Source organism: Cygnus atratus, chromosome Z, assembly GCF_013377495.2.
Source record: "Cygnus atratus isolate AKBS03 ecotype Queensland, Australia chromosome Z, CAtr_DNAZoo_HiC_assembly, whole genome shotgun sequence".
NCBI lineage: Eukaryota > Metazoa > Chordata > Aves > Anseriformes > Anatidae > Cygnus > Cygnus atratus.
The window spans coordinates 27,249,482-27,276,804 of record NC_066396.1 but is presented as its reverse complement, the minus strand read 5'-3'; the positions used below and the strand labels follow the sequence as shown (position 1 = coordinate 27,276,804).

The 27,323-nt window shown below is 34.5% G+C and overlaps 1 protein-coding gene across 2 annotated transcripts in view; it reads left to right on the top strand.

The window, feature by feature from the left end:
• The window catches only part of TNPO1 (transportin 1), a 62,367-nt gene extending 43,643 nt beyond the window's left edge, over positions 1 to 18,724 (top strand). For both annotated transcript variants that reach the window (XM_035565803.2, XM_050716532.1), the window contains 11 exons: positions 709 to 795; positions 1,535 to 1,642; positions 1,863 to 2,021; positions 2,113 to 2,200; positions 3,215 to 3,313; positions 3,519 to 3,614; positions 6,443 to 6,518; positions 7,303 to 7,402; positions 8,823 to 8,897; positions 11,583 to 11,725; positions 13,276 to 18,724. In XM_035565803.2, coding sequence (XP_035421696.1) covers positions 709 to 795; positions 1,535 to 1,642; positions 1,863 to 2,021; positions 2,113 to 2,200; positions 3,215 to 3,313; positions 3,519 to 3,614; positions 6,443 to 6,518; positions 7,303 to 7,402; positions 8,823 to 8,897; positions 11,583 to 11,690 — 996 coding nt within the window. In that variant the 3' untranslated portion in view covers positions 11,691 to 11,725; positions 13,276 to 18,724. The remainder of the gene's footprint in view (positions 1 to 708; positions 796 to 1,534; positions 1,643 to 1,862; positions 2,022 to 2,112; positions 2,201 to 3,214; positions 3,314 to 3,518; positions 3,615 to 6,442; positions 6,519 to 7,302; positions 7,403 to 8,822; positions 8,898 to 11,582; positions 11,726 to 13,275) is intronic.
• Positions 18,725 to 27,323: the final 8,599 nt, after the last annotated feature.

Below are 27,323 nucleotides of genomic sequence, written 5' to 3'. Positions count from 1 at the left end.
CATTTGACAGCACCTAGAGGAAGCTAAATGGGAACTCCTGGTGATGGTGGCACTTTCTTCAGTCACTTAGAATATTGCAGTTTTGGACACAGCATTAGCTGGCTCTTTAGATACCTTCTGGGAGCAGCACCACTAACAGGGATGCCTTGCTCAGCGTCCTTATGACTGAGTAGTGGCAGTGAAGATGCAGCAGCTTGTTTCAGAATGGGCAAGTTTGTCCTTCTGGATAGATTAAAAAAAAATAAAAAAAGGTTTTATTCATAGATGGTTAGTTGCGTGAGGAAGTTTGAGGTATATAGGGTGATTGGGTTTGTAACATGAGGGCAATGGCAATTGGTTGAGAAAAGCAGGTGACAGACTGCACTGCTGGTTTAAAAAATAAAGTATTTCATAGGTTCTGTGGTAATCACATAGATGTGTAACAACCTAGGCAGCTATTGACAGTTGCTATGTTGAAAACAGTCCTGAAGGAAAAGATTCACTTTCCAAAGGTATTTACATGCTTCACTGAAATGATCTTAAAACATAAATTATAAACTCTAATATTAAACTACTTCTACATGTTACAACAAAGAATGGTTTACAGCAAATCTTTTTTTTTCTGCTGAAAAAAATAAAGTGGATCTTGATATATCACTTTTCTGGCCTTGAAATAAATTAGTATGCAATGAACTGCTTCAGCAGCTGACGCATTTTCATCCTGAACAGGAATATATTCAGATGCTTATGCCTCCATTAATCCAGAAGTGGAACATGTTGAAGGATGAAGATAAAGATCTCTTCCCTTTATTAGAGGTAAATGTTAAAATTTGAATATCATCTATCAACTACTTCTATGAAGAAAATTTTTTAGTTTCTTAAGAAGCTCCTACTAGGAAGTGTGACTGCAAAATCTGATGGCATCAGGAATTTTCTATTATGGATAAAATATTCTGATTGTAGTAAGAAAATCTTATGATTGACAAAATGTCATTATATTTAGTAGAAATCTTAGATTATTTTCTGCCATTCTTGAGTGTTTTCTTTGGGATTCTTTTCTCTTTTTTTAAAAAAGTTCTACCCCTTTTTTATTTTTGTCTTCTCACTTTCCTTTCGTACCTCCATTAAAACTACTTTTAGACAACCTGAAGGTATAAACCAAACCGTGTTGTCTGTTCACTTTACTTTCCAGGTGTGTAGCAGGAAAACACTTATAGAAAATGAAATAATGTTAAGTAGTGTTAAGGCTTGTACATGATCAAGATATTGAAGCTTAGTGTAAGTGCTATGTGTCTTTGTATGCACTTAAAAATTACCAAGAAGGAAGATCCTGCTTCTGAGAAATTTTGTCAGTTGGCATGTTTGACAGAGTAGCAATTAGCTGACAGTTGCCTTGGTTCAGCTAATTGGTACTGCCTTTCTAGGTTGTGTTTACTTAATCAGTTGCATTGGATATGCTTTAAATACTAATGTTTTAATTTACCTCTCCCAAGTAAAAGGCTCTTGGGGGAGGTGAGTAAAGTTAGTAACTTCTTTCTCTTTTTTGTAATTCCAGTGCCTGTCATCAGTTGCTACTGCCTTGCAATCTGGCTTTCTTCCATACTGTGAACCTGTGTACCAGCGTTGTGTAAATTTGGTGCAGAAGACCCTTGCACAAGCCATGGTATTTTTCTGTTGCTATTCCGATGTTTTCAGAATATCTCATTAAAACAATGTATGAACTATGTGAAGTTCTGGGTTGGCAGGAAAATCTGTAGTTTAACCATAGAATGTCTAAATGAAGCTGCAGTCATTAACGTCTAAATAAACCTGACTTTTATTTTTATGCATACCCTTGAGAAACTGTGATACTCATTCTGAAAATGCATGTTTATTTGTGGCAGTTGCACAATGCTCAACCAGACCAATATGAGGCTCCAGATAAAGACTTCATGATTGTGGCTCTTGATTTACTTAGTGGTTTAGCTGAAGGACTGGGAGGCAACATTGAACAGCTAGTGGCCCGCAGCAATATCCTGACACTAATGTACCAATGCATGCAGGTGAGATGAGAAACCTATTTAATCTAAGGATATTCTTTAAGAGAATCAAAACCACTTCTAGAATTAATATCTTGTTTCTTTTCCTCTTTAGGATAAAATGCCTGAGGTACGGCAGAGTTCTTTTGCATTGTTAGGTGATCTGACAAAGGCATGTTTTCAGCATGTTAAGCCTTGCATCGGTATGTTTCTTTTGCATATTAAAGTTAGCTTGTTTACAAACTGATAAGAAACTCATTTATCTGTTATTACGTTCCTTTTTTTGTGGCTTGCCTTGTTATGGTGTTGTAAGTTTTCTTTTTTTTTTTTAATCAGCAAGGTGCTGTAGTCTTTTCTCCTTCAAACTGTGTTTAAAAGATGTGTTCTTTTGTAGACAGGGTAGAAGTTCATTTTGGTGCTTGATTTTTTTGTAATGTAAAAGCTGCTTGTTCGGCAAGAATACAGAAAAATAGATAAACTTCAGTTAGAACAATTGATGTATTTGATAAATCACTGAATTAGTAGCTTTCATATTTTTTATTAGAATCTGTAGTTACATTAGAATTATAGACATAGAAATGGGAAAATGTAGCTAAACGGTAGAGTTTGGGTATTTTTTGTTCTGTTTTTAAATTTCAGTAGGAACATAGTATCAGTTACATACTTACACAGTAATTATTGTCTCATCCCTCAGATGCTCTTGAGATACACTTACATTGACAAATGTATGTTATGATAGGTTTGGAATGTAATTTTTAATTGGCAGATGTTATAACAATAGATATGATTGACTTCTAAGCATTTTTTTGTTAGCACAGTTGTATGCATAGCTATCCAAGAGATTCAAGGGCTGTTCAACAATGTTATTAAACTACAAGTACTTGTTGGGTTGTTTTTGTCTTCTGCTCTCTTACCCAGCTAAAGGAAGGGAAGAAAAAGGTTTTATAGAGTTGCATAGAACGTAAAGCCTATTAGAAGCATTTTAGAATCATAGTTTGAAAAGATTTACATTGATCTACTTAGGTTCCAAAATCCATGTTAATCCAATATATAGCAGAAATACAGCTCTTATTAATTCATGCATAACACTTTCAAAGTATTTAAGTAGGCTCATATTATTTTATTTTTTTAATGTTATTTTTCTGCAGTATTATAGTTCTGGGACAAGATGATTGTGTTGTGTGATGAGATTTCTTTAAAAATGTTGTTCTTTCTAGCTGATTTCATGCCCATCTTGGGAACCAACCTAAACCCTGAATTCATTTCTGTGTGTAACAATGCCACCTGGGCAATTGGGGAAATCTCCATCCAGATGGGTAAGATTTTTTTTAGTTTGAATCTTTGCATATTTAGCATTGTTTGTGTGTTTTGGTTTTGTTTATTTTTAATGATACTTCCATGTTAAAACTTAAAATTTATTTTGGAAACCTTGTCCTTGATTGTAAATTCAATGTATCAAATCTATATAGATTATATATTAATGGTCATTTTCTTCTGAATGTTTGTATTTGACTATTTCAGGTATAGAGATGCAGCCTTATATTCCAATGGTGTTGCACCAGCTTGTAGAAATAATTAACAGACCCAACACACCAAAGACGTTGTTAGAGAACACAGGTACCCAGAAACTCAACCATTTGTGGTGAAGGGAATTACAGTTTTGGTTTTGGGTTTTTTTTTTAGCTCTAAAAATTGTATAGAGGAAACACACCAGAACCGATTATATTGCTATGTATTTGGCTTTTATAAACAAAAGCAACTCTATTTTGCAGAAGCTCTTACAAGTCTCAGCCTTGCAGCAAACCATCTATCATATATCTAGATTCTGGAAAGTTCACCCCTATAAGAGTTACTATATTTATTTGTCATCTGTTTGATTTTGACATATTCTTCCAATTTTATTTACTGCCTATATTTGTCATATTAATAGGTGACACTAAAGACTTTACCCTGATTTAAATATATGCACACAGTACATATGTATAAGGACATGCATATATATCTCCAGTGTTTGAAACAAATATAATAGGCATATATATAACGAATAAAGATTTTCTTGAATTTTCAAAAAAAGAAGTGCGTTTTTTAAAAGTACTTTTATTGAATTGTGTTATCACAAAGATCTAGATCTGTGATGGCACTTTTACCACCAACATAAAAGAAATCTTGTACAATTTCTAATACCTGGTCACAATTTAAAAAAAAAAAAAATATATATCTAAAATTGGCATGTGTGTTCTGGCCAACAGCTTTGCCTTCCAAATTGAGAACAGTCACCAAACTAAACAAGAATTTCTGAGGCTTGTTTCTTTTGCATTTATAGAGGGCATGTTCTGGTATGAAAAGCACCTTCCATACTTTAGCAGAAATTTGTTAACAATTTGATAGGTTTCTCATTTACTAATTGAGAATCTTTTCATTTTTTTTCGTGTTCGAAAACTAATTATCTTGTAAGAAAATGATAGTTTAGACATTGTAACATGACACAATTGAAAATGATGCAAATTCATTTGATGTGAAGCATGGGGTAAATTGGAGAGAGATTCTCAATGTATTTTCCTTCAGTATTCTCTAAACGTAAAAACTGCAGTTTACCTCCCTCCCTCCCACCAACCCTACTTTAGTATGGAAGGTGAATATGAAAGAAAACTACCTAGTTGTCTAGCATATTATAGATAATGGTTTTTGAAATAATTTTCGAGCAAATACCTACTTGTTTTGAAATAGACCGTGGAATAGTATAGCAGTATAAATTCCTCCTCACCCAACCCCTGGCCCCCCTTTCTTTGCACTGATGGATGTGTAATACCTGTAACTGATAGGCATCCAATACTTAAATTTTTGCTTCTGTCCCTCTTAGAGAATTTTTGGAAGCATCCAAACACTGACATTTTTTTTATTCCCTTAATAGTTACTTTAAATGTGGATGCGTAACTGCAAATAAATGTTGAGTGTGGTGTATTTATTATAAGTTTGTTGTGGGATATTGTGCTGCATGCCACTGGTATGTGCAAAAATATTACTGTTTTCTGTGTTAAGTTGCTGTGTAATGATCTATGACAACATTTCTGTAGAAATGTATGACTACATTAAGTAAAAGTAGCAGCATTGAAAATGAGTACACGTGGAAAAACTTGAGTTTTGTCAGAAATTGCTATTTCTTGTACAGACTGTAGCTGTGAGAACTTAGGGGTAAAACTTATATTTTCATTTGAAACAAGTAGTTCAAATAAAATTTAGTAAGTTAGATCTCGTGAAAATTGCAGACATCGTATGCTGAAATTGAGTAATATCACGGAAGAATAGTACATTACAAGTGAGCTGCAGCTTTCATGGAATGAGTACATTTCAAACTACTACTATATCCTACACCAAACTTTTATTGGAGAAAGCATCATCTGCTTTATTGCATGTTTCATGAAACTGTTCACAAATGCCTGTTTAATTAGAGTGTTGCATAGTATGTCCCTTGAACATAGGTTTCCTTTCTCTGCTTCATATAAATCTGCTGGATTTTAGTATTATTCATGTATTTTGCTTCAAGTAATCCTGATACATTATTCCCCACCCTCTTCTTTTTCTAAAGATTAATCTTTTGTAAGTTGAGCAAACACCACTAAAACACATTTGCATAATGATATTTTATTCAGTCTGTCCCTCAAAAAAGGACCAAACCACCAAATCATCTCAAGAAGGAATTTTGATTTTCATGTGTCCCTATGCCTTTGTAACATGAATCAGATTCTGATACGACTTTTATGAGGAAGCCTGTTGTGAAAAAGAAATTGGGATTAAAGAATTAACTTTGTGCAGTTAGTTGCTGTGACTTAGCAATCACTTTAAATTCCCTACAAGATTATGAAGAAAACAAATATTTGGTACTCTTTAAGAACTGTATCACCTATTTAGTGTTTATAGGTAGACAACAGTATATTTAATGTAACCTTACTTCTAAATGCATCGTTACTCACAGGTGTATTAAAATCTTGAATTCTAAATATTGAAAAAATAAATGTTAAGAGTACTTAATACTAAAACTGAAAATGGTTAATTCCTTTTGATTAAGGGAATTTTTAATAGGACGTATGATTAAAAACTCAAGTGCATGGTAGGTAAATTTAACATGAGAGAACTTGGAAGAGGGCAGAATGATTATTTACATCAGAAAGCCTTTGGATTTTAAATTGTGTTTTTGGTGTTCTCTCATTTACTTCTTTAATTTTTCTTTTACCCTGGAGAGTATACCATATATGTTGCTGCCTCTTATTTAGGGGGTGGTAATAAACAGCACTGGTGAAATCTTATGTTTATTATCATACACAGATTCTGTTGGTTTCTGTTTCTGAGTTATTTGTTGTTTTTTCTTTATTTTTTCTCCTCCCCCCTCATTTGCTCATGTCTTGGTTGGCGTTTGGTGGTGTATAACCGTGATTGCGTTACCTTAGCAATAACAATTGGTCGTCTTGGTTACGTTTGTCCTCAAGAGGTGGCCCCCATGCTACAGCAGTTTATAAGACCCTGGTGTGTATTATTCAATCTTTTTTTTTAATTCATTTTTCTTCACTCTCTTTCTTTCTTCTTTCTATCTCACTTTTAGATATATTTTCAGTTGGTTACAAAATCTCAATCCTTAATCATTGCCAACCATGTGACTAATCTTGTCCTATCAGGTTTGTGAGTTTTTAGTAGCACCGTCATGTATTTTTTATGTTGTGGCTAACGACTAATTTATGCATGGGATAAGATTGTCACATGCTTGCTGTGTTAAAGCTTGACTATGAAAGAGCATTTTAAAATCCACCAGAATGATAATACAATGCATGCAAATACTGTAAAATTTAAACTGTGCATTACTTTACTTTAAAAAAAAAATATATCAGTCTGAGGCTTGAAATGCTGTAAGGAATATATGTTTATAGACTTGTTATGTATAAAATAGCTTGCTTGCTGCTGTAAAAGTTAAATAACTGTTCTGTTAAGTGGTATCTGACATAATTCATACTGTGATGGTATTATATGTTCTGCTTCTAATAATGATAGTTCCTATAAATATTTCAGTTATATGTTCCTTTTGTATTTAATGGAATACAGGTCACACTTTGTATATAGTGAAACAGTAGAACAAAATTCTGGAAATGATGCATAATGGGAATATGCTAGTAAACAACTGTTTTTCTAACTGTTCAAAACAGTGTTTTAGGTCATTTTATCAGTGTGACATTCCATCAAATACTGTCATCTAGTTCTGACTTGACTGAATGAAGGAGTAATAAAATTAGCTAAGATTTGCTCTCCAACTTATTAGGTGCACCTCTCTGCGAAACATAAGAGACAATGAGGAAAAGGATTCAGCATTCCGTGGGATATGTACCATGATCTCAGTCAACCCCAGTGGAGTAGTCCAAGTAAGATGCATGAATAGATCTTTATTAGTTGTTGTTTTTTTTACTCGTGAAATTTAGTGAAAGCTGAATATGGAATATTAAAAAGTTTTGACGTTGATGCACTGCAGAGCATGATGCAGCTTTACTTTGAAGTCATGGAGGCCAAAATGTTTACATTGCAGTGATACGCACTGATAATACTTCAGGATTTCTTCAGTAATTATCATCTGTGAAAAGGAGTTGAAAAGCAGAGGTGTTAATCTTTTGTCTAAAATGAAGTTGTAAATAATGAACTTTGATTAAAAATAACTATTGTAATATTTCTGTCATGTATTTTGTGGTGAGGATCTGTATGAAAATAGAAGACGAAATCCAACGCATTAAAACCTATTTTTCAGATGCCATCTGGACAGTTAAGAAGAAAAAGAAATAAAAATAATAAACACCTCTTCATTCTTAAAACTAGGGTAGGGAAGATTCTGTCGGAACTTGGATTATATTTCATAAATAGTCAATGTGACAAGAAAGATACTCTTTAAAATAAATGGTACATACCAAGAACAGAAGTGACTTGCTTTTTAGTCTCCACAGCTCCAAAGTAAAGCTATACCAATGTAATATTTTGTGAGAGGAAACTCAAAGTGAATTTTCCTCTCCACTGCATGGAATCCTTCTCCTTGAAATACAAGAATTGAGCCTCTGTCTTGGTTTGAATTTTTCAGTTGATTTCACTTATGCCTTATTCTGTTCTTATTCCCCTCTTCTGCTGTCCATTTGTTCTTTCAAACAACTGCAGGGGAAATTAAGGACTTTTCTCATTATCCTCTCTTCTTCTCTGTAGCTGTTATCTTTGGTTCCTATCCAAAAACATGAGCATTGTCAAATTAATGATTAAAGACTGGTGTTTTAATAGAGTAGTAAGAGATGTAATGCATGACAGCAAATGAACTATGTGCAGGGATTATGAGGTGTCTTGGTTTTGAACATGTATGGTAAACATTCTGTGTGCTCCAGAAATAACTTCTGGCTCTGCTTAAAGAAATAAAACAGCTTTTCTCCAACTGAAGATTTGAGTGAAAGTTGTGAGTGTGATCTGGAGTTTGTTGCTTGTTTTTTAAGATGACCAGTTTTTAAGCTTCGTATGTGAACTGAAAGAATTCAAATTAGCCAATTGTGTTTGTTGTTGTTGTTTGTGTTACTGTGGCTTTATTTAATCAAAAACCTGATGAAACAAAGCTTTTCATAGTCAGCCATTTCTACTTCTGTACACTTAGGCGTAGAATAATTTACCTGAATTAACTGGAAAATAAGTACATGAAAACAAAATCAATTCTTGAGTTAGGATCAAAGACTCCTGCATAGTTTATAGAAAGAACATCAAGCATTGTTTTCAGACCTATAAATTGAGGTTTCTAACCTATGTGATTGTTTAATCTTATAGGACTTTATTTTTTTTTGTGATGCTGTTGCATCGTGGGTTAGCCCAAAAGATGATCTCCGAGACATGTTCTGTAAGGTAATGTTCTTAGTATAATAGTATATCCTAATTATGATTGTTTTGGGTCCTCTGTTTCTTTCTTGTTTTTATTTCCACTGTCGTGGAAGCTTCCTGTGTTTGTGGTCATGGAGTCTTCTTCGCAAAGTCATAAGTTTCAGACAAAACATCAAAACAATCTGGAGGTTTTTTGACCTATATTTTCTTATATGCATTCAGGCTATTATACTTTTTTTATAATGGTGCTGAAAAGTTCACTTGGGATTTTAGTTGAAAGGATAATGACCCTCAAAGAGGTTTTCATAATGCCACGCTACTATGATTTGACTGCATTTTGAAGAACGGGATTATCTATACCCACATATGTGTCATCTCCGTTCTAGAAAATTAGATCTGTCTGGTTTAAGACTTTTTTTTGCCATGAAAAAGACAACTTTTTTTTCAGAAGTATCTAGAAGATTGCAAATGGAAAATATTATAGTGCTATCCTGATATGTTTATCTTCCTTCTGCTGAAGCCTTCTTGGATGAGTGAATCTTCAAGAAATTAACGTGCAGTGATATCCAAGAATAAATTCTATAGACACTTTGTTTAGGAATATAAGCAAGAGAACTATCTGCCTTCTATAAAATAAGAAGGGGAAAAGAAGACACATTTATTATGTGTCTTAGGTTAAAAAACAAAGCAACAGAAAACCCCTTCTATTTCAGATTCATGAACATATGCTGTTACAGTTCAGTAATAAGCCTTTTTTCATATGTTGTAGAGTGATATCTCTGTTTTTAGGAAGGATACGTTTCACAAGTTCACAATATTCATTTTAAAGCTAAAATAGACCATATTTCTAAGTATGTATTAGGATCATGGGTCAGTATTGGCGCTCTCTCTTCAAGTAATGCTAAGTGTCAATATCAGAACAGAAGCGAGAGTTTTTGAATCCCATCTTGAGGAGCAAAGACAGAAATCTTACTGTACTAGATAACTAGTCTCCTTTGAAGAAAGTTCAGGTTCAGGAAATGCATAGCTGTAAGTATTCTAGTGTCAGCAGAAGGAAACAACAAATACTTAAAAGCTTAAAAGAAGTCCAGGATGCTGTCTGTCTGTGATGATAGTCCAAAGCAGTTTCAGTGCGTGTTTCTGCACTGGTCCTTCAGCACTGAATACTCACTTCAGTAAGTTAAGCTTCACTGTCCTGGATTCTTTCCAAGATAGTCATGTGGGATCTAATGCATCCAAACTAGATGCAGCAGTTCTTGGCCATTTTACATAAGAACATACTTGTTTTTTTCAGCGTTATCCTTTTGTCTTTTTTCATGCAAGAAAGGAGACAAGTTTTCATCAAGTGATGGCATACAAATTTTCAGATGACTTCCTCATTGGAGTATGTCCTTTTGCCAGCTGAAATTACTACGTCTTTTAGGAACAATGGGGAAAAAACAGCTTTTTTTTGTAGCCCCCTGAGGTCTTCTGCTAGTGGATTGTACAGTGTGTGGTTTTGAGGCTGGATATCAGGAAAAGGTTCTTCACTCAGAGAGTGGTTGGGCACTGGAACAAGCTCCCCAGGGCAGTGGTCACGGCACTGAGCCTGCTGGAAGTTAAGAAGCATTTGGACAATGCTCAAGACAGTCTTTTTGTGTGTCATACCTGAACATCCTTGGATGTTTTTTTTTTTCTTTGTCACTTCTTGGTAGCTGGCTGATCTGACTTGCTTGGATTAGGAAAGAGATGTGAGCCTGTTTGTGGAAGGTCTCCTTCTTGGTGAAAAGAAGTAAATTAATTATGATGTAATTATTGCAACATCCTATTTAAGGGCACCTTTCCTTGAGAATGTTTTGTTGGGGATGAGCTCAGCACTATGAGCTTTAACATTTTTTTCTGTGAGGATATTTTTGTGACCAACTCTTCCGCAATTCAGTATCCTTGAGTTTAAAAAAAGGGAAAACAGAAACACATAGACTCTAACTGCATTTTTTTGTGTGAGGAGGAGCCATTTCATCCTGCTTTTTCTTACATTTGCTTTTTAACCTGCTGTTTTCACATCAAAAATAGAGAGACCTTTCTGATAGTACCACTTAGTTTTCAGTTGATTTATTATATTGAAAGATCCAGACTGTAACCAGTAGCTTTTTTCATTCTTATGCTTACTTTTAACTGCTGTGGGTCCATGTTGTTTTAATGCACAAAAGACTTTAACAACTTCATTTTTAGTAGCAGTTGTCTACAGGTTCTGAGAAAAAAGCACAGCTTTAATAGGAAGCATTTGTAATTGCCAATTTCTAGCACAGGCATTCATTCTGTCAAGTGCTATCTGTGATACTGGCTCAACTTTTCTTCTAGAACCCATCACACATTTAAAAATGAAATATGAGTACAGTAATCACAACATACAACCTAGAGTTAGGTCATTTCAGAATACTAAATATTTTGTCAATTGACAGACTTTGTAAGTCACCTTACTTGATAGTTAAATATTAATATCAGTCTTTATGGGTAGCTATATTCTGTATGTCTCAACTGAATTTGTTTTCTTTTTAAGAAAGCCTTATTAATTTCCTTTGTTTAACACTTAAATTGGAGAATTTAGATAGACAGATGAACAATTCAATAGATTGTAGGTTATTGCATATATTACTAGTAAATAATAATCATGTATCTATTGTTTGGTGACTATTTTTACTTTCAATTCCCCCCCCCCATCACTTGTAGATTCTTCATGGATTTAAAAATCAAGTTGGGGATGAGAATTGGAGGCGTTTCTCTGACCAGTTTCCTCTTCCCTTAAAAGAGCGCCTTGCAGCTTACTACGGAGTTTAACCTCATGCACTGTAGCTGCAGTCCCATAATTAGAGGTAAGCATACGAATCTTCCTTGCTAAATAGAGCTGTATAGCAGACTTCATCCATATTTGCATTATTTGAAACATGATTAATTGACTAGATTAGTGGTTTTTCTTCTTATAAGAAGGGGGGGAAAAAAGGCAGTGATGGTTTACCTAAATGGTGGTAGTGTAGCTGTAGCAAAAACTTTCTGACTCTGCTCTTTACTTTTTACAGAGAGAGAGAGAAAGTGTACAATATGCACAGTAGTGTATCAATGTAAGATTGGAGGTGTAGGTGTAACGAAGTGCCTGTTCAGGTTTAATAAAGTGATGAGTGTGATCCTCAAGGCATCATACTAAACACACAAGGCTCGCCGTGCATCTTATGAATTAGTAGAAAGTAGATGTAGTTTAAGCTGAATATTTCTCTTGGATAGGAAAGCAAGTTCAAGACACTTTAGCTATGAGAAGTCCAATACGTTCCTGGCTACATAATACATGGTCTTTGCATTGAGTTAAGGATATGCTAATCTGCAGCTCTATAGTCTGTAGACCTTTACTTTTTGGGGAATTTAATGTGTTTTGTCTTTCCGATGTTGCATTTTATGCACCAATTCAGAAATGTTGGAGTTCTGTCTCAGAGAATACTCAGCTTCATCAAAGAACAATGACTGTGCATTCTACGACAGTTATAGTTATACCACCCTGCTTTGTATGCTCTTTGTGAACACTGTATTAAAGCAAAGTACACTTGTATAAAGTAGTGTGATATTGCCAAGAGTTTATTATACTGCACAAAAAGGAAGGGAGGGCAGATTTAAGTTCATTCAGTCAGACATCATATAAATCTGATAACTTGCTGTAGAATTTTTATACTAAAACTTTGGTGAGAATTGTGCAATTTTGTTTTACTGTTGAATGAACAACTATTTAAAAGTCAGCCTAATGTTTTTCAGAGTCAGTGGCATAATAATTCCTGTTTCAATTGCATATTTCATTTGAAAAATGGATTAAAAATGTACCAGCTTCAAAAATTTACGTATTTATCAATGAGGGCATTTTAGTTTTGACAGACTTTTTTTCTTCTAATGAAGAAGAATCCAAAGTGGGGAAAAAAAGCTAAATTATTCTTAGTTTGTGTTGAGGAGACAGTATGATTACCTTGTTTAATCCACATAAAAGTGAAATTGTTATATTAGTAAAGATATGTTTAATAATCTTTCTCAACATTGTAACTACCTCATAATTTTGTACTAAAAGGGCAAAATCTTGTTAGAATGTACAGGACTGCTTTCACCTTAAATCTAAACTTGGCTTACAATAATAGAACGGTCAGTGTAGCTTTAAAGCATACACCGTTGTCATGAATACTAATCTTCCCAGTTATAAATAGTCTATTTTCTTGAACAGACTTATAAAAGGAAAATCTATGCACAAATTCTCTTTAAGTTTAGGTTGGTACCTACTGCTTTTAAAAAAAAAAAAAAAAGGGCAAAAAAAAAAGGCTCTTTGTTTATGCACAGGTCTGTCACTTCAGTTTACAAGTAAGATTTAACTATACCTCTATCTTTTCTTTTATAGGTCCTTCAGTCTGGGAGACTATGAGGGAGCCTCTGCACCCAGGGAAAATGTTACCCTTTACTGGGGGGAAGGGTGAACCAGTAGGGAATACAGTACAATCCCAACCCTACTGGGAGGGGCGGGAGGGAGGTGTTGCCGTCACTGTATTAAGTCGATGTTGGGAAATGTTTTAACATCTGGAGCCTTTGTGGGTGGAAATCTGTCTCCTATTACAACTCTGCACTGGATGTGAAGAAGAAAAAAAAGAATCTATTCATAAAACAGCACATTCTGGAATATTGTGGGGAATTGTACCAAAATAAGAACCATATAATTGAACCATGGGGATACGTAAAGAGGAAAACTATTTTGCGCACAATAAAGGAAACCTAAGAATGGGGGTCACAAACAGTAAAAGGCTTTCTTTTTTTAATGTTTTTTTTTTTTAAGTAAGGGTTTTCTACATTATTTCATCCTGCTTGATGGGATTCCTAGGTATTTGCATGTTAATGAAGAACTACACAAATGAAGTTAGTACAGTTAAAATGCAGCTTGTGTCTGTATTAGAACAGGCACTTGCAGTGTGTGATACAGAAACCCCATCATAAATTAATAAAAGATAACTTGGACAAAATGAAGCAACCTGCAAGCTGCCAAATGAGTCACTCCTTTCATTTTTGGGGTAAGGGGAGGGACAATTCAAAGGAGAGATTGACATCTTAATTTTTACGTTAAAAAGAATTTAAAGTAGTGGATATGATTTGATTATTGTACTTCATTAGATTTAATTTCTAGAGTAAGGCATTATTCTTAACGTGCAGTTTAAGGTTCAGGCATGTGTTCTGGCTCATAGTGATCAGAAGTAATTTAAATTAGTGGGAAAGTAGCATGCTTGCATCACATAGAGTGAAATTGGTATACATTTACCTATGTTGCGCCAGTTTTGTGTTGCAGTTTACCAATTCAGTATAGCCCTGCATTTAAAATTCCTTTTCTAAGATTCTGTGGATTTTATTTTTATTAAGAATATAGATATAAAGTACTGTAGTTAACAATTAGGCCTTGAAATACCTTTTTAGGATCTGTTAAGAATAAGATTGATATTGTATTGTGTGTAACCTGCACAATGTGGAAAGCTGATATAGCTGTGCAAAATACTTGCCTCTGTGCTGTCAGTGTGATGTGCTTTCTGCATGGTTATATACTAGTGATTTTATCAGAATCTCTAAAAATGAGTTACATGGTAAGACCCGTTAAAGGCTGCATAAATGTTAGTTGGCACGTAAAGACAATTGTAGAAGTTGATGACATGATTGCTATATTTGTGTTTATTCCCACTCAACATATTACCTTCTATGCTTTCTTTTTGTTCAAAGCATGATCTTAAAGAGATGTTTAAGTTAATGGATGTAATGCAGGGTATCTACACTGTATCGGCGCATGTTGGTGGCCCTTTGTGATGTAGTTAAATGCACAAGGGTGCAAGTTTAAAGCTACAGAGTGAAAGTTGGTTTGGATCCTCTTCATTTCATTTGTTTAGCTTTTCTGTTGTGTTTTTTTCTCTACTTACATGTATTCCTGTGAATAAATCCTTGTTAAGTTAACCCTTTACTTTTCCTTCCATGTGTATTTTCTTATGTACTGTGAATGTGAAATCCTAACTGGTACACTTGATCTTGTGTCCATCTGAAAGTGGCAAGTCTTTATTAATTTAGATTGCCTAAAGAGTATCCCATGATGATAAAGGAAAATGGAGAGATTTTTAACTCTGCTGGCCAGAGGTGAAGCCACACCTTTCCATTTTTCAAGTGCTGCATAATTAATCCGCAAAACAAAATTAAGCCATAACAGCCTTTTTATAGATTTAGTTTCTCACCTTTGCATTGCAGAATGGATACTGGATAACAGTTTTTTGTTGTTGTTTTTTCTTTTGTTTGTTCGTTTTTAAGAACTTGCTCTTCTTTGCATGGTTCTATTCTTTGAGTGTTGGATGATTTAGCCATTGCACTGAAGTTTGAGCTGTGTGAGTGTGAACTTATAAATGATGTTCAAAGATTTTTTTTTTTTATGCATGATAGCATGCACATTTTATGTTGTCCCCGACTCTCCCCTCTCTCCCCCTTTTTTTAATTTGGGTTTGCAAATTTAAATGGATTATGCCTGAAAAATAGTTTGGACATGTACTGTATGAAGTACACTCGGCAATGCTAGTACATAGTATTTATATGATTTTGTCAAAATTGCATGTGATAACTTGCTTTCAAATTACATTGCTTTGGTAGCAAATACAAATTCCTTCTGAACTAATAACCGAACTAAATTAGAAATAGTTTTAGTCACTAAAAACACTTAATCTGGAAAAAGAAGAAAAAGACTTCAAAATTTAGCAAGGTAGGATATTTTTTTAGACCCAAACTTGCTTTAATTTCGAGTGTGTTCAAGCATTAGGTAAGAATTTCAGAGAAATTACATTTAAAAATTTGTAACATAGAATACCTACCTAAATAAAACAGCATTATGGGTAGAATCCAAGTTTAGTTAGACTTTTTAAATTTCAGAAAGTCCCTTTAACCAAATAAAACCACACCACCTCATCACAGATTAGCTTAGGATGCCACTTTTGTACGTTCATATTTTAATAGGTATTTACGCAGATGTTAATTGGTCTGGTATAACAGCAAGTGAAGTAATTAAAATAAGGCAGACATAAACATTACTGACAAAGTAGTCTTTTTGTACCAGTAAGTTCTCTCATTGTGTATTTTAAAGCAAATAAACCCTATTCCTAATGCATAATATAGTGCAGAAATTTGCAGAAGCCATTTAGGGTACAATGTGAGGTAAGAAAAGTTGTGAATCAACATTAACAGTTACAATTCAATTATTGCATCATGGGATATATTTAAAAAAATCTTAATTCTTGTGGTGTGGTCTTGACAGTTTTTGAATGTTGACTGAATGTCTATACTGGTAGAATTGTGAGTTTGTCTTTGTTACATTCCAGTGTTTCTGCCTCTTGGCATGCTGAAAGCACGGCTTACTTCATTTGCTCCTTACACACTGAATAAAGTGCTGTTAGTGTGCTAAACTACAGAAATAGCCGCTGCTAAGTAATGGTGTAGATTTTCTACTTGAATATTTTTGTTGTAGGAACCTCAGGAGGTCAGTGTTTACTGTTTTTATATATGCCTTTCTCCTGTTTTGAGTTTCCCTTTTTTGAAGGATTCTGAGAGTGAACAAAAGCTGCTGATCAACCTAAGTTGGTAACAGAAAGTGTATTTAAAATCCTTATAAATGCATCTTTTTTGGCAGTTCTAAATTGCTGTTAAATTAGTCTTAAGTGAAGTTCAATACTAAACTTGTTTCATTACACATTCAGGAAACAGCTCTTTTCATTTAGGAAAAAAAAAAAGATTATAGTAGTTCATTATTTTAACCAGTGCAAGCAAAAATAATCAATTTTGTAATTTTTTTCCAAAGCTTGATTATTTTCTAAATCAGTGAATATGTATATATTTAAATTGTAATGAGCTAATTCTTATGCTTTAGTTTATTGCTCCTTAATGCTTATACTCAGAAGATCACTTTTAGGAGAATGGGTTTAAAATTTATAATCATTATAATTTTTAAAAGTTATGAGGTAGCATAAATTTTGTAACTAACAATATTGATACACACTGTGATTATTATTTTTTTTTTTGTTAGGACTTTTATGTTAACATCAATCTTACTTAAACTGCATATATTGTATAATAGTAAAATGTATATTTTAAAACTTGGAGTGGCTTTCCTCAAGTGAAACTCATTGCTACTTAGAAATATTCAAATACTAGCTTTATCTCAGGTGAATACTCTTGTACCCTTTTTGTTCAGAACACATGCTTATGAAAATGTGTCTTGATTATATCAGTTCATGTATTTCATGGTAGGCAGCTCCTCTGTCTTGAACTTAATCTAAATTAACCTTCTACTGTGGGACAATAATGACTTTTGCTTCACCTATTTTATTCATATTGAATGTATTAATAGATAAAGGTGCAAAAACATTCTTCCCTTGAGGAGAATGCATCCATATTCAAACAACTGAAATATTTGTTGAAAAATGCTTTAAATGCAACATTGTTTTGGAAATCTTCTGTTTCAGATTTTGTCAAGGAAAGAAGTTGCAACTTAACACTAATTGCTTCAGTACTTTCATGGGGATGATAGATGCAAAAAGCTTCTATATAGGGTCTAAAGAGTAACTTTTTATCTTAGATAAAGGTTAAGCTCTACAGTGAAATGACTGCTGTAAATTAAAAAATAAAAATAAAAAACTTGCAGTTATCTCACATAGATGCTGATGTAGTTTGCATACATATTTGTTATATATTACATAAGTATTTCCAGTAACCTCATCTTGAGTAAATGAAGCTTGATCAGTAGCTGTGTATTTCACTCACCTATGCATTCTCCAGATGACTTGCATCCATCAGTCTACTAGCTATTCTTCTCCAATAGAAGCTGTTTTTTTTTTCTTTTTTCTTTTTTGTCTGCCACTGATGCTTGCTCTTTGCACTTAATGGTTGGAGCAAGCCAGTTTTAGGTTATTTTAAATGGGGAAACTCTGAGGTGAGTACTCTTGTTGCTTGCCTTATGGTATATATTCTGCTAAAATAATAAGGATACTTACTCACTTGAATGTATTTATGTGAGGGAAGTTAAAATGGCTCTATAAAAGATGTATCCCAGTGTGGTGTTAACAGTATATGTCTTAGTAAGCCAAATCCACATCTCTAAGAATTCAGCACTTATAGTATCATCTTTTGATAAGCAAGTTCTATTGTGCTACTTTCACCTTAGATATCTGTTTACTTACTTTGGGTAGGAAACAAAACTGAGAAGGCCTGGATGAACTTTATGGGGATTGTGATTATTTAAAAAGATTAGTATGAGCAGTTTTATTTGGCTGTTGAAGTCTCTAGTGTAGTATCTTTTTTTTCATGGGAAGAGATAGGTAGATACGTTGTATGCTGTCTGACTTGCTAATACTAAATACTTCCAAAATTTTAAATTGAATGCAGTATATAAAATAGTTTAAAGTGAAAGATGACTAGATCTTTCTGCTGACAACTTAGGTTGTATGAGTTTTGCTTGAAAGCTTTAAATCTGATGTTTCTGTATCTGCCACAATGTTGGAATGTTTCCTTCAAACATATCCTCCTGCAACCTCTCAAACTGTACTAAATTGAGTGATTATTTCTTGAAGTCTGCCTATGTGCTAACAGAACTTCATTTTAAATAGAATATGGTTTTAATTTTTGATAAGCTGCTGAATTTTAAAGAGTTTTTGGGGCCACCAAATATTTTGGATCATGCAGAGAATATATATTGTACTGTAGTAATTTTGTATTTACATTTGTATGATGTGACATAATAGATGTGAATGTTAATCACTGCTTGACTATGTTAATAAAGTTGTTTAAATATAGATGTTGCATTCTAATTTTTAATGAAAAAATGAAAATTTCTAGTTTCATTTATGGTTTTCCTGAGCCATTAGTGCACTCTTCTGGTTACCACATGTAAGTTCTGAAGTCTTTTCAAGAATAAGGAAGGTTTTCATTTATCTCAAAAAAAAAAAAAAAAAAATACTTTGGATAAGTTCAGGTCAATTCAATTTAAATGCTTCATGCTGCCTGGAGGCAGATTGGTGTTAGACATTGGAGGTTTAACTGAACTTAAATCAGTATTTGTTGGGTCATAATGGTTAAGTGCTTTACTGAGAAATGGTATGGTGAAATCACTTTCATTTGAAATAGCTGATGTTTGCTAAGGCTCACCAAATGGGGGGAGAAAACAGACCTCACTACTTGTATTACCAGTAATCTGAAGGAAAATAGGAGTAAACTAAAACATGAATGAAAATTAATCAAGACCTTAAAGCAAAAAAAAAAAAAAAAAAAAAAGACCTTACAGTGGTCTTAATCCAATTTTTGTCTAGCTTTTATGGGACTGGGATCATACAAGCTATTTAAAGATCTGTTCTTCTGTAATTTCCTGGTACAGGAGTCTGCAAAATTAAAGTACGAAACTAGAAGTGGTATCTCATGGGACAAAAATCCATCTAGATCGATTTGAACATTTCATGTTCAACATTTAACAGTTAGTCAATTATATACAGACAACTTAGTTACCTGTGCTGGACAGGTGTAACTCCTACAGTGTAATGATAAATTTCAATAAAATCCATGAGCAAATACAAAATAAAACTTCAGTAGAAATCCATTGCTGCATACTTAGCTAAAAGTCTGCTTAACCTAGAGACTTAGATTTCTGCCTCCAAAAAGAGAAGAAAGCCATGGAATTGCTGTTAACAGCAATGTAGGTGTCAAGTTGATCAGAGAGATCAGCTCCTGTCAGCTGTGAGACATGAGTGCACTGGTGACTGGTGGGAGGGGTAGGGGTGTGTTTTCTTTCAGATTGCGCTTCCCACTCCCTTTTGTTGTGGGGTACCTATGATAGAGTCCTGCTGTCAGCAGGGTACTTACACAAAATATCTAACCCTCTTGACTCAGAGCCTGATCTTTAGCTGTGGCCTCTAATTTTGAGTCTGAGGTTAATGACTACTTGTTTACACATAAGAGATGAGCAGAGTAAGTACTAGCATCTTGGACAGGTGAAATGAATGTTGTGACTAAGTTTGTGGTTAGATTGCAACAGTGCAAAGGATTGTCTTTTCAACATAACGCCATACTGTTCCCTTTCATTTTACTTTTGTATCTAACTTAAAGATAGACTTAAATGAAAACTGAAGCATGTCGATAGGAATATTGAGTGCATAAATTTTTTTGTGTGTGTTAAATGATCGCAGATAAATGTTGGTAACTTTTTTTTAGTCCAAATGACTCGGAATGAAACATACTGCTTATATAAATTATTGACATCCGAAGTCCATTTCTTTCAGAGGCGTTTGCTCTTGTTTTGCGCAAAATGAGAAATATAAGCACTATTGAAACTTCCCAAAAGATGCACCAATGTTAATCTGTAAAGTGGTGGACTTGATGTTTTTTCCACTAGTCAGTCCACTTTAAGAAAAACATATGTAATTATGCTGCACACTTGTTAGAGCATGTATGTATGTGATAACATACAAGAAATTACTTTTGAATCATACAGATTTTCATTTTTTTGACATTTTTTCTTGTTTGCCAGACTTACATTTGAATTGTGAAAGTGAAAACTGGCATACTCTATTTTGTAGCTTCAAAATACTTCTTGTCAAATATTGATTTATATTTAAAATATGGAAATAAAACTTTGAAGTCTTATGATGACAGCATTCTTACCCATTTTTCCTTTTCCTATCACCCCTTGGCAAAATGGATAGTCATAAATTTTTTGCTGTTGATCATACAGGGGAACTTAGTCTTCCGCTTTGTTTACAGCATACAGGTTAACTTGGATGTGTAACTATTGCAATAACACTAAGATTAATTAATTAAACTGTTCATTATTTCTATCTGCTCCCCTGGTACTTAATGCAAATTCAAAACAATTTATATCTCTAATATGGTACTGTACACAATGAGAAGCAATGTAACTTGACAACACTTCTAGCTTGACAACACTTTTACCTTGACATAATTGTCAAGGAATGCCCCATGTGTAGAACAAACTTTATGTGCAGTTTTGTCAATACATCTATTGGAGTTATATTCACATTGGCTTGTTTAGAGGATTCTGTGGCTGGCAGATAAAGAAACTGAAGGATTCTACAGTTTGAAAACCCAAATATAGTGAATGAGACCTTAAAAAAATAATAATATAAAAATATGATTTTGACTTAAATTTTATAATTCTGAGTTGGTGTTTTTCTTCTGTGGTGGTTTTGCCTTGATGGGCAGCCACTCTCCACCACAACCGCTCCCTCACTCCCCTTCCTCAGAAGAAGAGGGGGAAAAGAAAGTATGCTGGAAAGGAAGGAAAAAAATCTCACAGGTTGAGATAAGGCTATTTTAATTAAAGGGAAAAGGAAGGGGTGGGAGGGAGCACAAGCAAAGGCTGTGCGGAAGTACAGAGGAAAAAAATATTTCTACTTCCCATCAGTGAGCAATGTTCGGCCACATCCCAGGAAGCAGGGCCTCAATACATGTAGCAGTTGTTCGGGAGGACAGACGTCTTCATAACGAGAGCTTCCCCTACCCCACTCCTTCCCCTTTCCCACCTTTTATTGCTGAGTGTGACACCACAAGGCAAGGAATGTCCCCTGGTCGCTTTAGGTCAGCTGCCCTGGTGATGTCCCTTCCCCACCCCTTGCCCACCCCCTGCTGGCTCTGGGGGGTTTGGAGGGTGTCTGGGTGCTGTGCCAGCGCTGCTCAGCAAGAGACCAACACTGGTGCCATCGGCTGCTCCAGCTACAGGTGCAAGCAGAGCAGCTGCAGGGAAAGTCAACTCCATCCCAGCCAGACCCACTACATCTTCCCAGAACGGCATCTTGACACAAGGTATGTTGCATTGCCATCCTTTATCTTAATCGTATTAGAAAAGAAAATTTCAGTCATTACACATATTTCTGGTCATTGTCTTGCACATACGTTTTTCATTCCAAACTCTGCTTGCTGAAATAAACATTTTGAAACTATACCCAAAATAATCCCAGGCTAGTAAACTCACGCCTTTTCCTTCTAGGAGCAGATGTACTTTGGATGGACAGATGAATTGCATGACTAGGAATTAAGTGGCCATTTTCTTTCGTTCTTTATATACCTTAGCAGAGGAGAGTAAGAGAGTTGCATCACTTTCTCTAGTATTCCAGAGGAAGATGCAGCTAATTTTAATTTTCCTTATCTCAATCCTTCTTACTTCTAAAGGTTTTATACATCAAAACCATTGTCTGTCTTGGGCAAAAAACAGACAGAAGGAAGCTAGCTGGAACCTTTGACCACAGCTCCCACTACTTGCAAGCATTCATTTACTCAGTCCATAAAATGGCAGCATTAAAAAGGGAGTTGTGGAGACTTGAAGAGGTCACAGGTGAATTGCCCACTGGTACAACTCAGAGCTTTGCCTAATTAAGAGCAATAGGCATCTCACATACATTTATTTCTCAATTAGTTTTTTATCTTAATTCAAAGTGTGGCAGAAATAACAGGATATTATTCCATGTGTGGAGACAGGAGGTCCTGAAAATTATTGCTAATACAAGTCTGCACATCTTCATAATGACTTAAGCTTTAAGATGATTTTTATCGAGGTGATAAGGTCACTATGAATTCACCTGTCTTCCAGCTGCTCAAGTTGATGGCTGCCATCAATAAGCACTAGTACGTTCTTTTTTAAACGTACTTTTTTAAACGTTCATAGTTTTAAACTATGGATGCTGTAAAGAATCAAAGTTTATATTTTCACATAGCATGACTTTCTCCCAAATGCAACCCACTCGTTCACTGCCTATGCTGTCCATTAGTGCCATTCAGATTTCAAACATGCAATGCTACTTCAGTACCTGTACTTTTTTGTTTTACCTCTTTCATAGTATTCCCAATGATTTCTTACCTAAACAGAAAAAAAAAATCTGTCCAAATTATTTTTTTCATTATTCCTTGACTATATCTCGTAAAACTCATTCCTGAGCCTTTGCACGTCCTGTTTGTTAGTATAGTAATAATAATGAGCTGTATTTGTGTTTAATTAAAAACACAAGCAGCATTTTTTCCACTAGATTGCATTTAGAACACTTTCCTGAGATACCGTGTGATCTTATTAGTGGAACTTCATGCCTTTCTACCACAAGCTACTGTTTCTGTTTCATATTATCGGAGAAGATCTTTGTGGTCTGGAAATCACAGCTGGTTATGTGGTAGGTACTATGTGGCATTTTGGTACTAAGTGAAGTTACACCATCAGAGCTTTGTCTTCTAAACACTTCAGATTTGTTTGCTTTTCATTTAATTCAAATCCTTTAAACAATTCTTTTTTTTTTTTTTTTTTTCCTAATTTAGGTTCTTTTTCATTGGTTGACCACAAATAAGAAGCTGCTTCAAGTGCATTGATTAACCTATTTTCAGGTTGAAAATATTGATAGAGCAACAAAGTTTAGCTAATCATTGACTCTGTACCTGACAGGATCACAGCAAAATAGTTTTTCATATTACTGCCCCACCTTTCAGAGAATATAGATGAGATAACTCAGTATGGTGTATCTGTAGTAATGCATCTCCTGAATATATTAGAAATAACACAGAATTTTTCAGGCAGGACTGAAGTGTCACTGGAGAGAGTCAATATGAAACTTATAGCCATTAAACTACTGCATTTTATAGTTACTAATGCCAACTTAGACTTCCATCTGGTTTAACTGATTTGATGAAGCAAGATTTTGGCAGCATGAGCAGAAGACTAATAAAGGTCGAGTATTGGTACTAAGTGACTCACTCTGAAACAATGCTGTTGAGTTCATAATTCAAGTAACTGAAGTAATGAATGGGATGTGATCAAGCTTGCTGACTAGATCAATAGAAGTGTGGTTTTACATATACAGTGAGTCAGATGATGCAGCCTAATGGAATACATCATTCCAGGGATGTTGAAAACAGCGCAGTTGAAACTTGCTAGTGAATGGTTCAACAGAATACAAAAATCATTAGCAACTTTGAAAGAGCTCAGGTGAGGTATTACAGAAAGCTGAAAAAATTGAGCTGATCTCTTACTGTAATGATCTCTTACTGTAATAAATGTAGTTATCTATGTGCATAACTATTTTTATGCCCGGAAGTGTAATTTGGTCGTAATCTCACCTATGATCTCTCAATAGACCACATCTTCAGTTTGTGTGTATATCTCTGAAAAGAGATGGGAATATCTTAAGATTGTGTTGGAGAATTGCCAGTACTCTTTGGATAAGCTATTTTAAGTTATATGTATTTGCTACCAACTTTTTAGTCTCTTACTTCTAGCCAGATTTTTTTTCTAAACCTTTCTAGCTTTAATTACCATGTATGGGACTTCATTACATTTTTTGTACCTTAAGAAAACAAAACAAACAACAACAACAACAAAAACCTTCTCTAGTCATGAAGGTAATGTCTAGATCAGAAGCAAGTGAATCATTAAGCTTCTGGGTAATGTCTGCATCTAGCCAGGTACAAACGTGTGCTTAGAACATGCTCCTGATGATCTTGAAATCCTATAACACAACCTGATAATATTTACCACGGTTAAATGACTCTTGAAAGAGACTTCCCTAGCAATTTGCTGTCTTCCTTTTGCCTCATCTTTTGTTCTCCACTACGGTTGAAAGAAAAAAATAAATAAAGGCTTTGTACATTTTCTGGTGCTCATTGTTTTGGAATCTGTCAGTAAAAGTTCTTGTTTTCTTATCAAGGTTCTTTGTGTAACCATTTTAAAAAAGTAAAGTAAATGCATTTCAAGGGTGTGCCTCAATTTGGTATGTATCTGAGAAGGATAAAAATGGTCCAACTCCATCTGCTTCTTCAGGTTCTCTTTAAAAAAAATAGTGCAGTGTGAGATTATGTATTTTACCTGCATCAGTTTCTTACTCTTTCTTTTTAATGTATAAAGAGCGTTAAGTATCAACTAGCTCTTTGGCAGTTCATTATGACAGTAATGTAATAGCCAAATTTAATTCAGGTTATTTGATGTCTTCATTTTTCTCATTTTAAAGTATTAGTGCCTTCAGTTGTAGGTTCATGTACCACGGGTGTACCCCAAAATTCTATTCAGTTATTGTGCCTAAAGTTCATAATCTATTTTCAAATGGATTACTCATAAGGTAGATTTAGTTTCTATAGGTAGAAAGCAATATACAATCTTTTGTTTTTTAATGATATCTGTCTAATGTCTGTAGTCTAAATGCACTCTACATTTCTGTATCATATTTGACAGGTCCTCCGAATAAGAACTCACTGCATATATGCTATGCCTTGCATAATTAGTCTTTAAAAAGATTGATTGTTGAAAATAGGTTATTATTAAAACTTACAAAATCAGAAGCTGGCAATACAGGAGGATGGGTAAATGAAATGGAGAGAGCAAACTGGAATCAGGGATGCTTTTCTGGGAGAGGAATTATGAGCCGAAGACCTCCTTTCACACATGCAACCTACATTAGTACCAAATGGCATCATTTTTCAAAATGAGCATTGTATTCATGAGATATAACTTAACTGGTATAGCCAAGAAATCTGTTCAGCTCTTCATACACTTACTGTGAGGTGTATTGTTATGGTTCTTTAACCTTAAATTTGTGTAGATAGCAAAAATAGGAGAGGAATTGCTTTTTAAATTTTCTACTAAAAAACTTAGTAATCCAGAAAATTACTTGAATCTTCTGTGAAAGCTAAAGATAATATGCAATGAGAATGTTAGTTGTATTGTACAGTGCTCACTGTATAGTTATGGCTATCAGAACAGCATTCCTTTCTGCCCACTCCCATTGCACTATAAGAACAAAAGAACAGTTGTGCTGGGACAGAGCCTACCTAACTCAGCATCCTGTCCTTGGCAAACAATAAAGACAATACCTAAAAAAAAAAAAAAAAAAAAAAAAAAAAAGAATAAAGTAAAAATACGAATGGTATTTTTCTGCAAAGTATTCTCATAGGCTTCCAGAATAAGTGACACTGACTTTGTATTTAGTAACCCATTGTGGATTTCTCTATCTAGAAAATTTGCAGAGTTGCCCTGTAGAATGACCTTAATACACTGGCTAGATATTGTAACAGTACATAAAATCTCATCCCCATCATATGTCTTTATACTGAATTTTAACTTCAGTTGCAAGATACTGAGTGCTAATACGTCCTAATACCTGTTGCTGGGTGCTATGCAAGAGGCATGCCCGAAAAATTGTAGAGACTGACTGGCTATTGACACGGCACTGATGTAGCACATGAACTGATTTTTTAGTCATGCTCACTACATAATACCCAGCAGCACCTTAAGCAAGGTAATCAATAATCAAGAATTTTCTTATCTAGCCCAGTCTCCAAAGAAGGGATGTGCGTAATAAGATTGGCTTCAGTAAGGGTTTTTCAGTATGTGCTACTGTAAATACAAGGAAAGTGACAAGATCTGCATGCATGATGTTGAAATTTGAAAACAGCCCTTTGTTGCCGGTAGAGCTTTGTGATTGTATATGGAGTTCAAAAGAAAGTTCACTCCTGAAGATATTAATTTTATTGTGGGAATTTCAGTGCACCTTAAGAACATTATTATTATTCCTGATCTTCATCCATATCAAAGTGGTTTTCTAGGTAACTGTACCTGTGCTGCAGGATGCCTTAAAGTTGAGGCCTAAGATTTTGCATTTCACCTAACTTTTGTGGGAAAGAAACTTGTAGAAAGCCTGAGGATATGTTTGATGCTTGTGTGATGGTAGATTGCTGCAGAACAGCAGCAGTTGCTTTGCATCTTGATATAGTAATAGATACAGGATGACTATATACCTTTGAAAATGGTAGATGGGAATGGAAGATGGGAAGTCATGTTTAAAATGTATAAATAAGCCTGACTCCCCTTCCATCATAGCATAGTATCTGTCCATGTGGAAAAAAAAAAAAAAATATATATATATATATCTACTATGAAGAGAGGGGAGGAAAACAAAAACAAACAAACTCAGCTCTGATCATGCAGTTTTTATTCCATTGTTTGCCCTGGAGTACATCCTTACAGATAACAATGCACACTATGAACATAGTTCATTTTGTATCTTTTAGGTTAAGAGCATCATAATGCAGAATGCTTGCTTATATCATGTAAACAGAAGCATAAAGCATTTTTTTAATGTAGTACTACAGCATATTGTTATTTAGAATTACCATATACATGCTTGCTACTATTATGAAAAGAGAGAAATCCAGATCTAGCAGTCTTTTGGGATTTCTTTATAAGTTCTGACTACACAAAGGGTCCAGAATTTTTCTGTCTTGCCTTTGGTGACTCAGTGAACCTTGCATACAGTGAAAGTTTAGGAGAACGTTGCTAGAAAGAGAGGCACTCCTAAAGTTACCATGGAGCTACAGGAAACAATGTGCTAAAGGTATAGCCAGTTACCAGCAACGGTT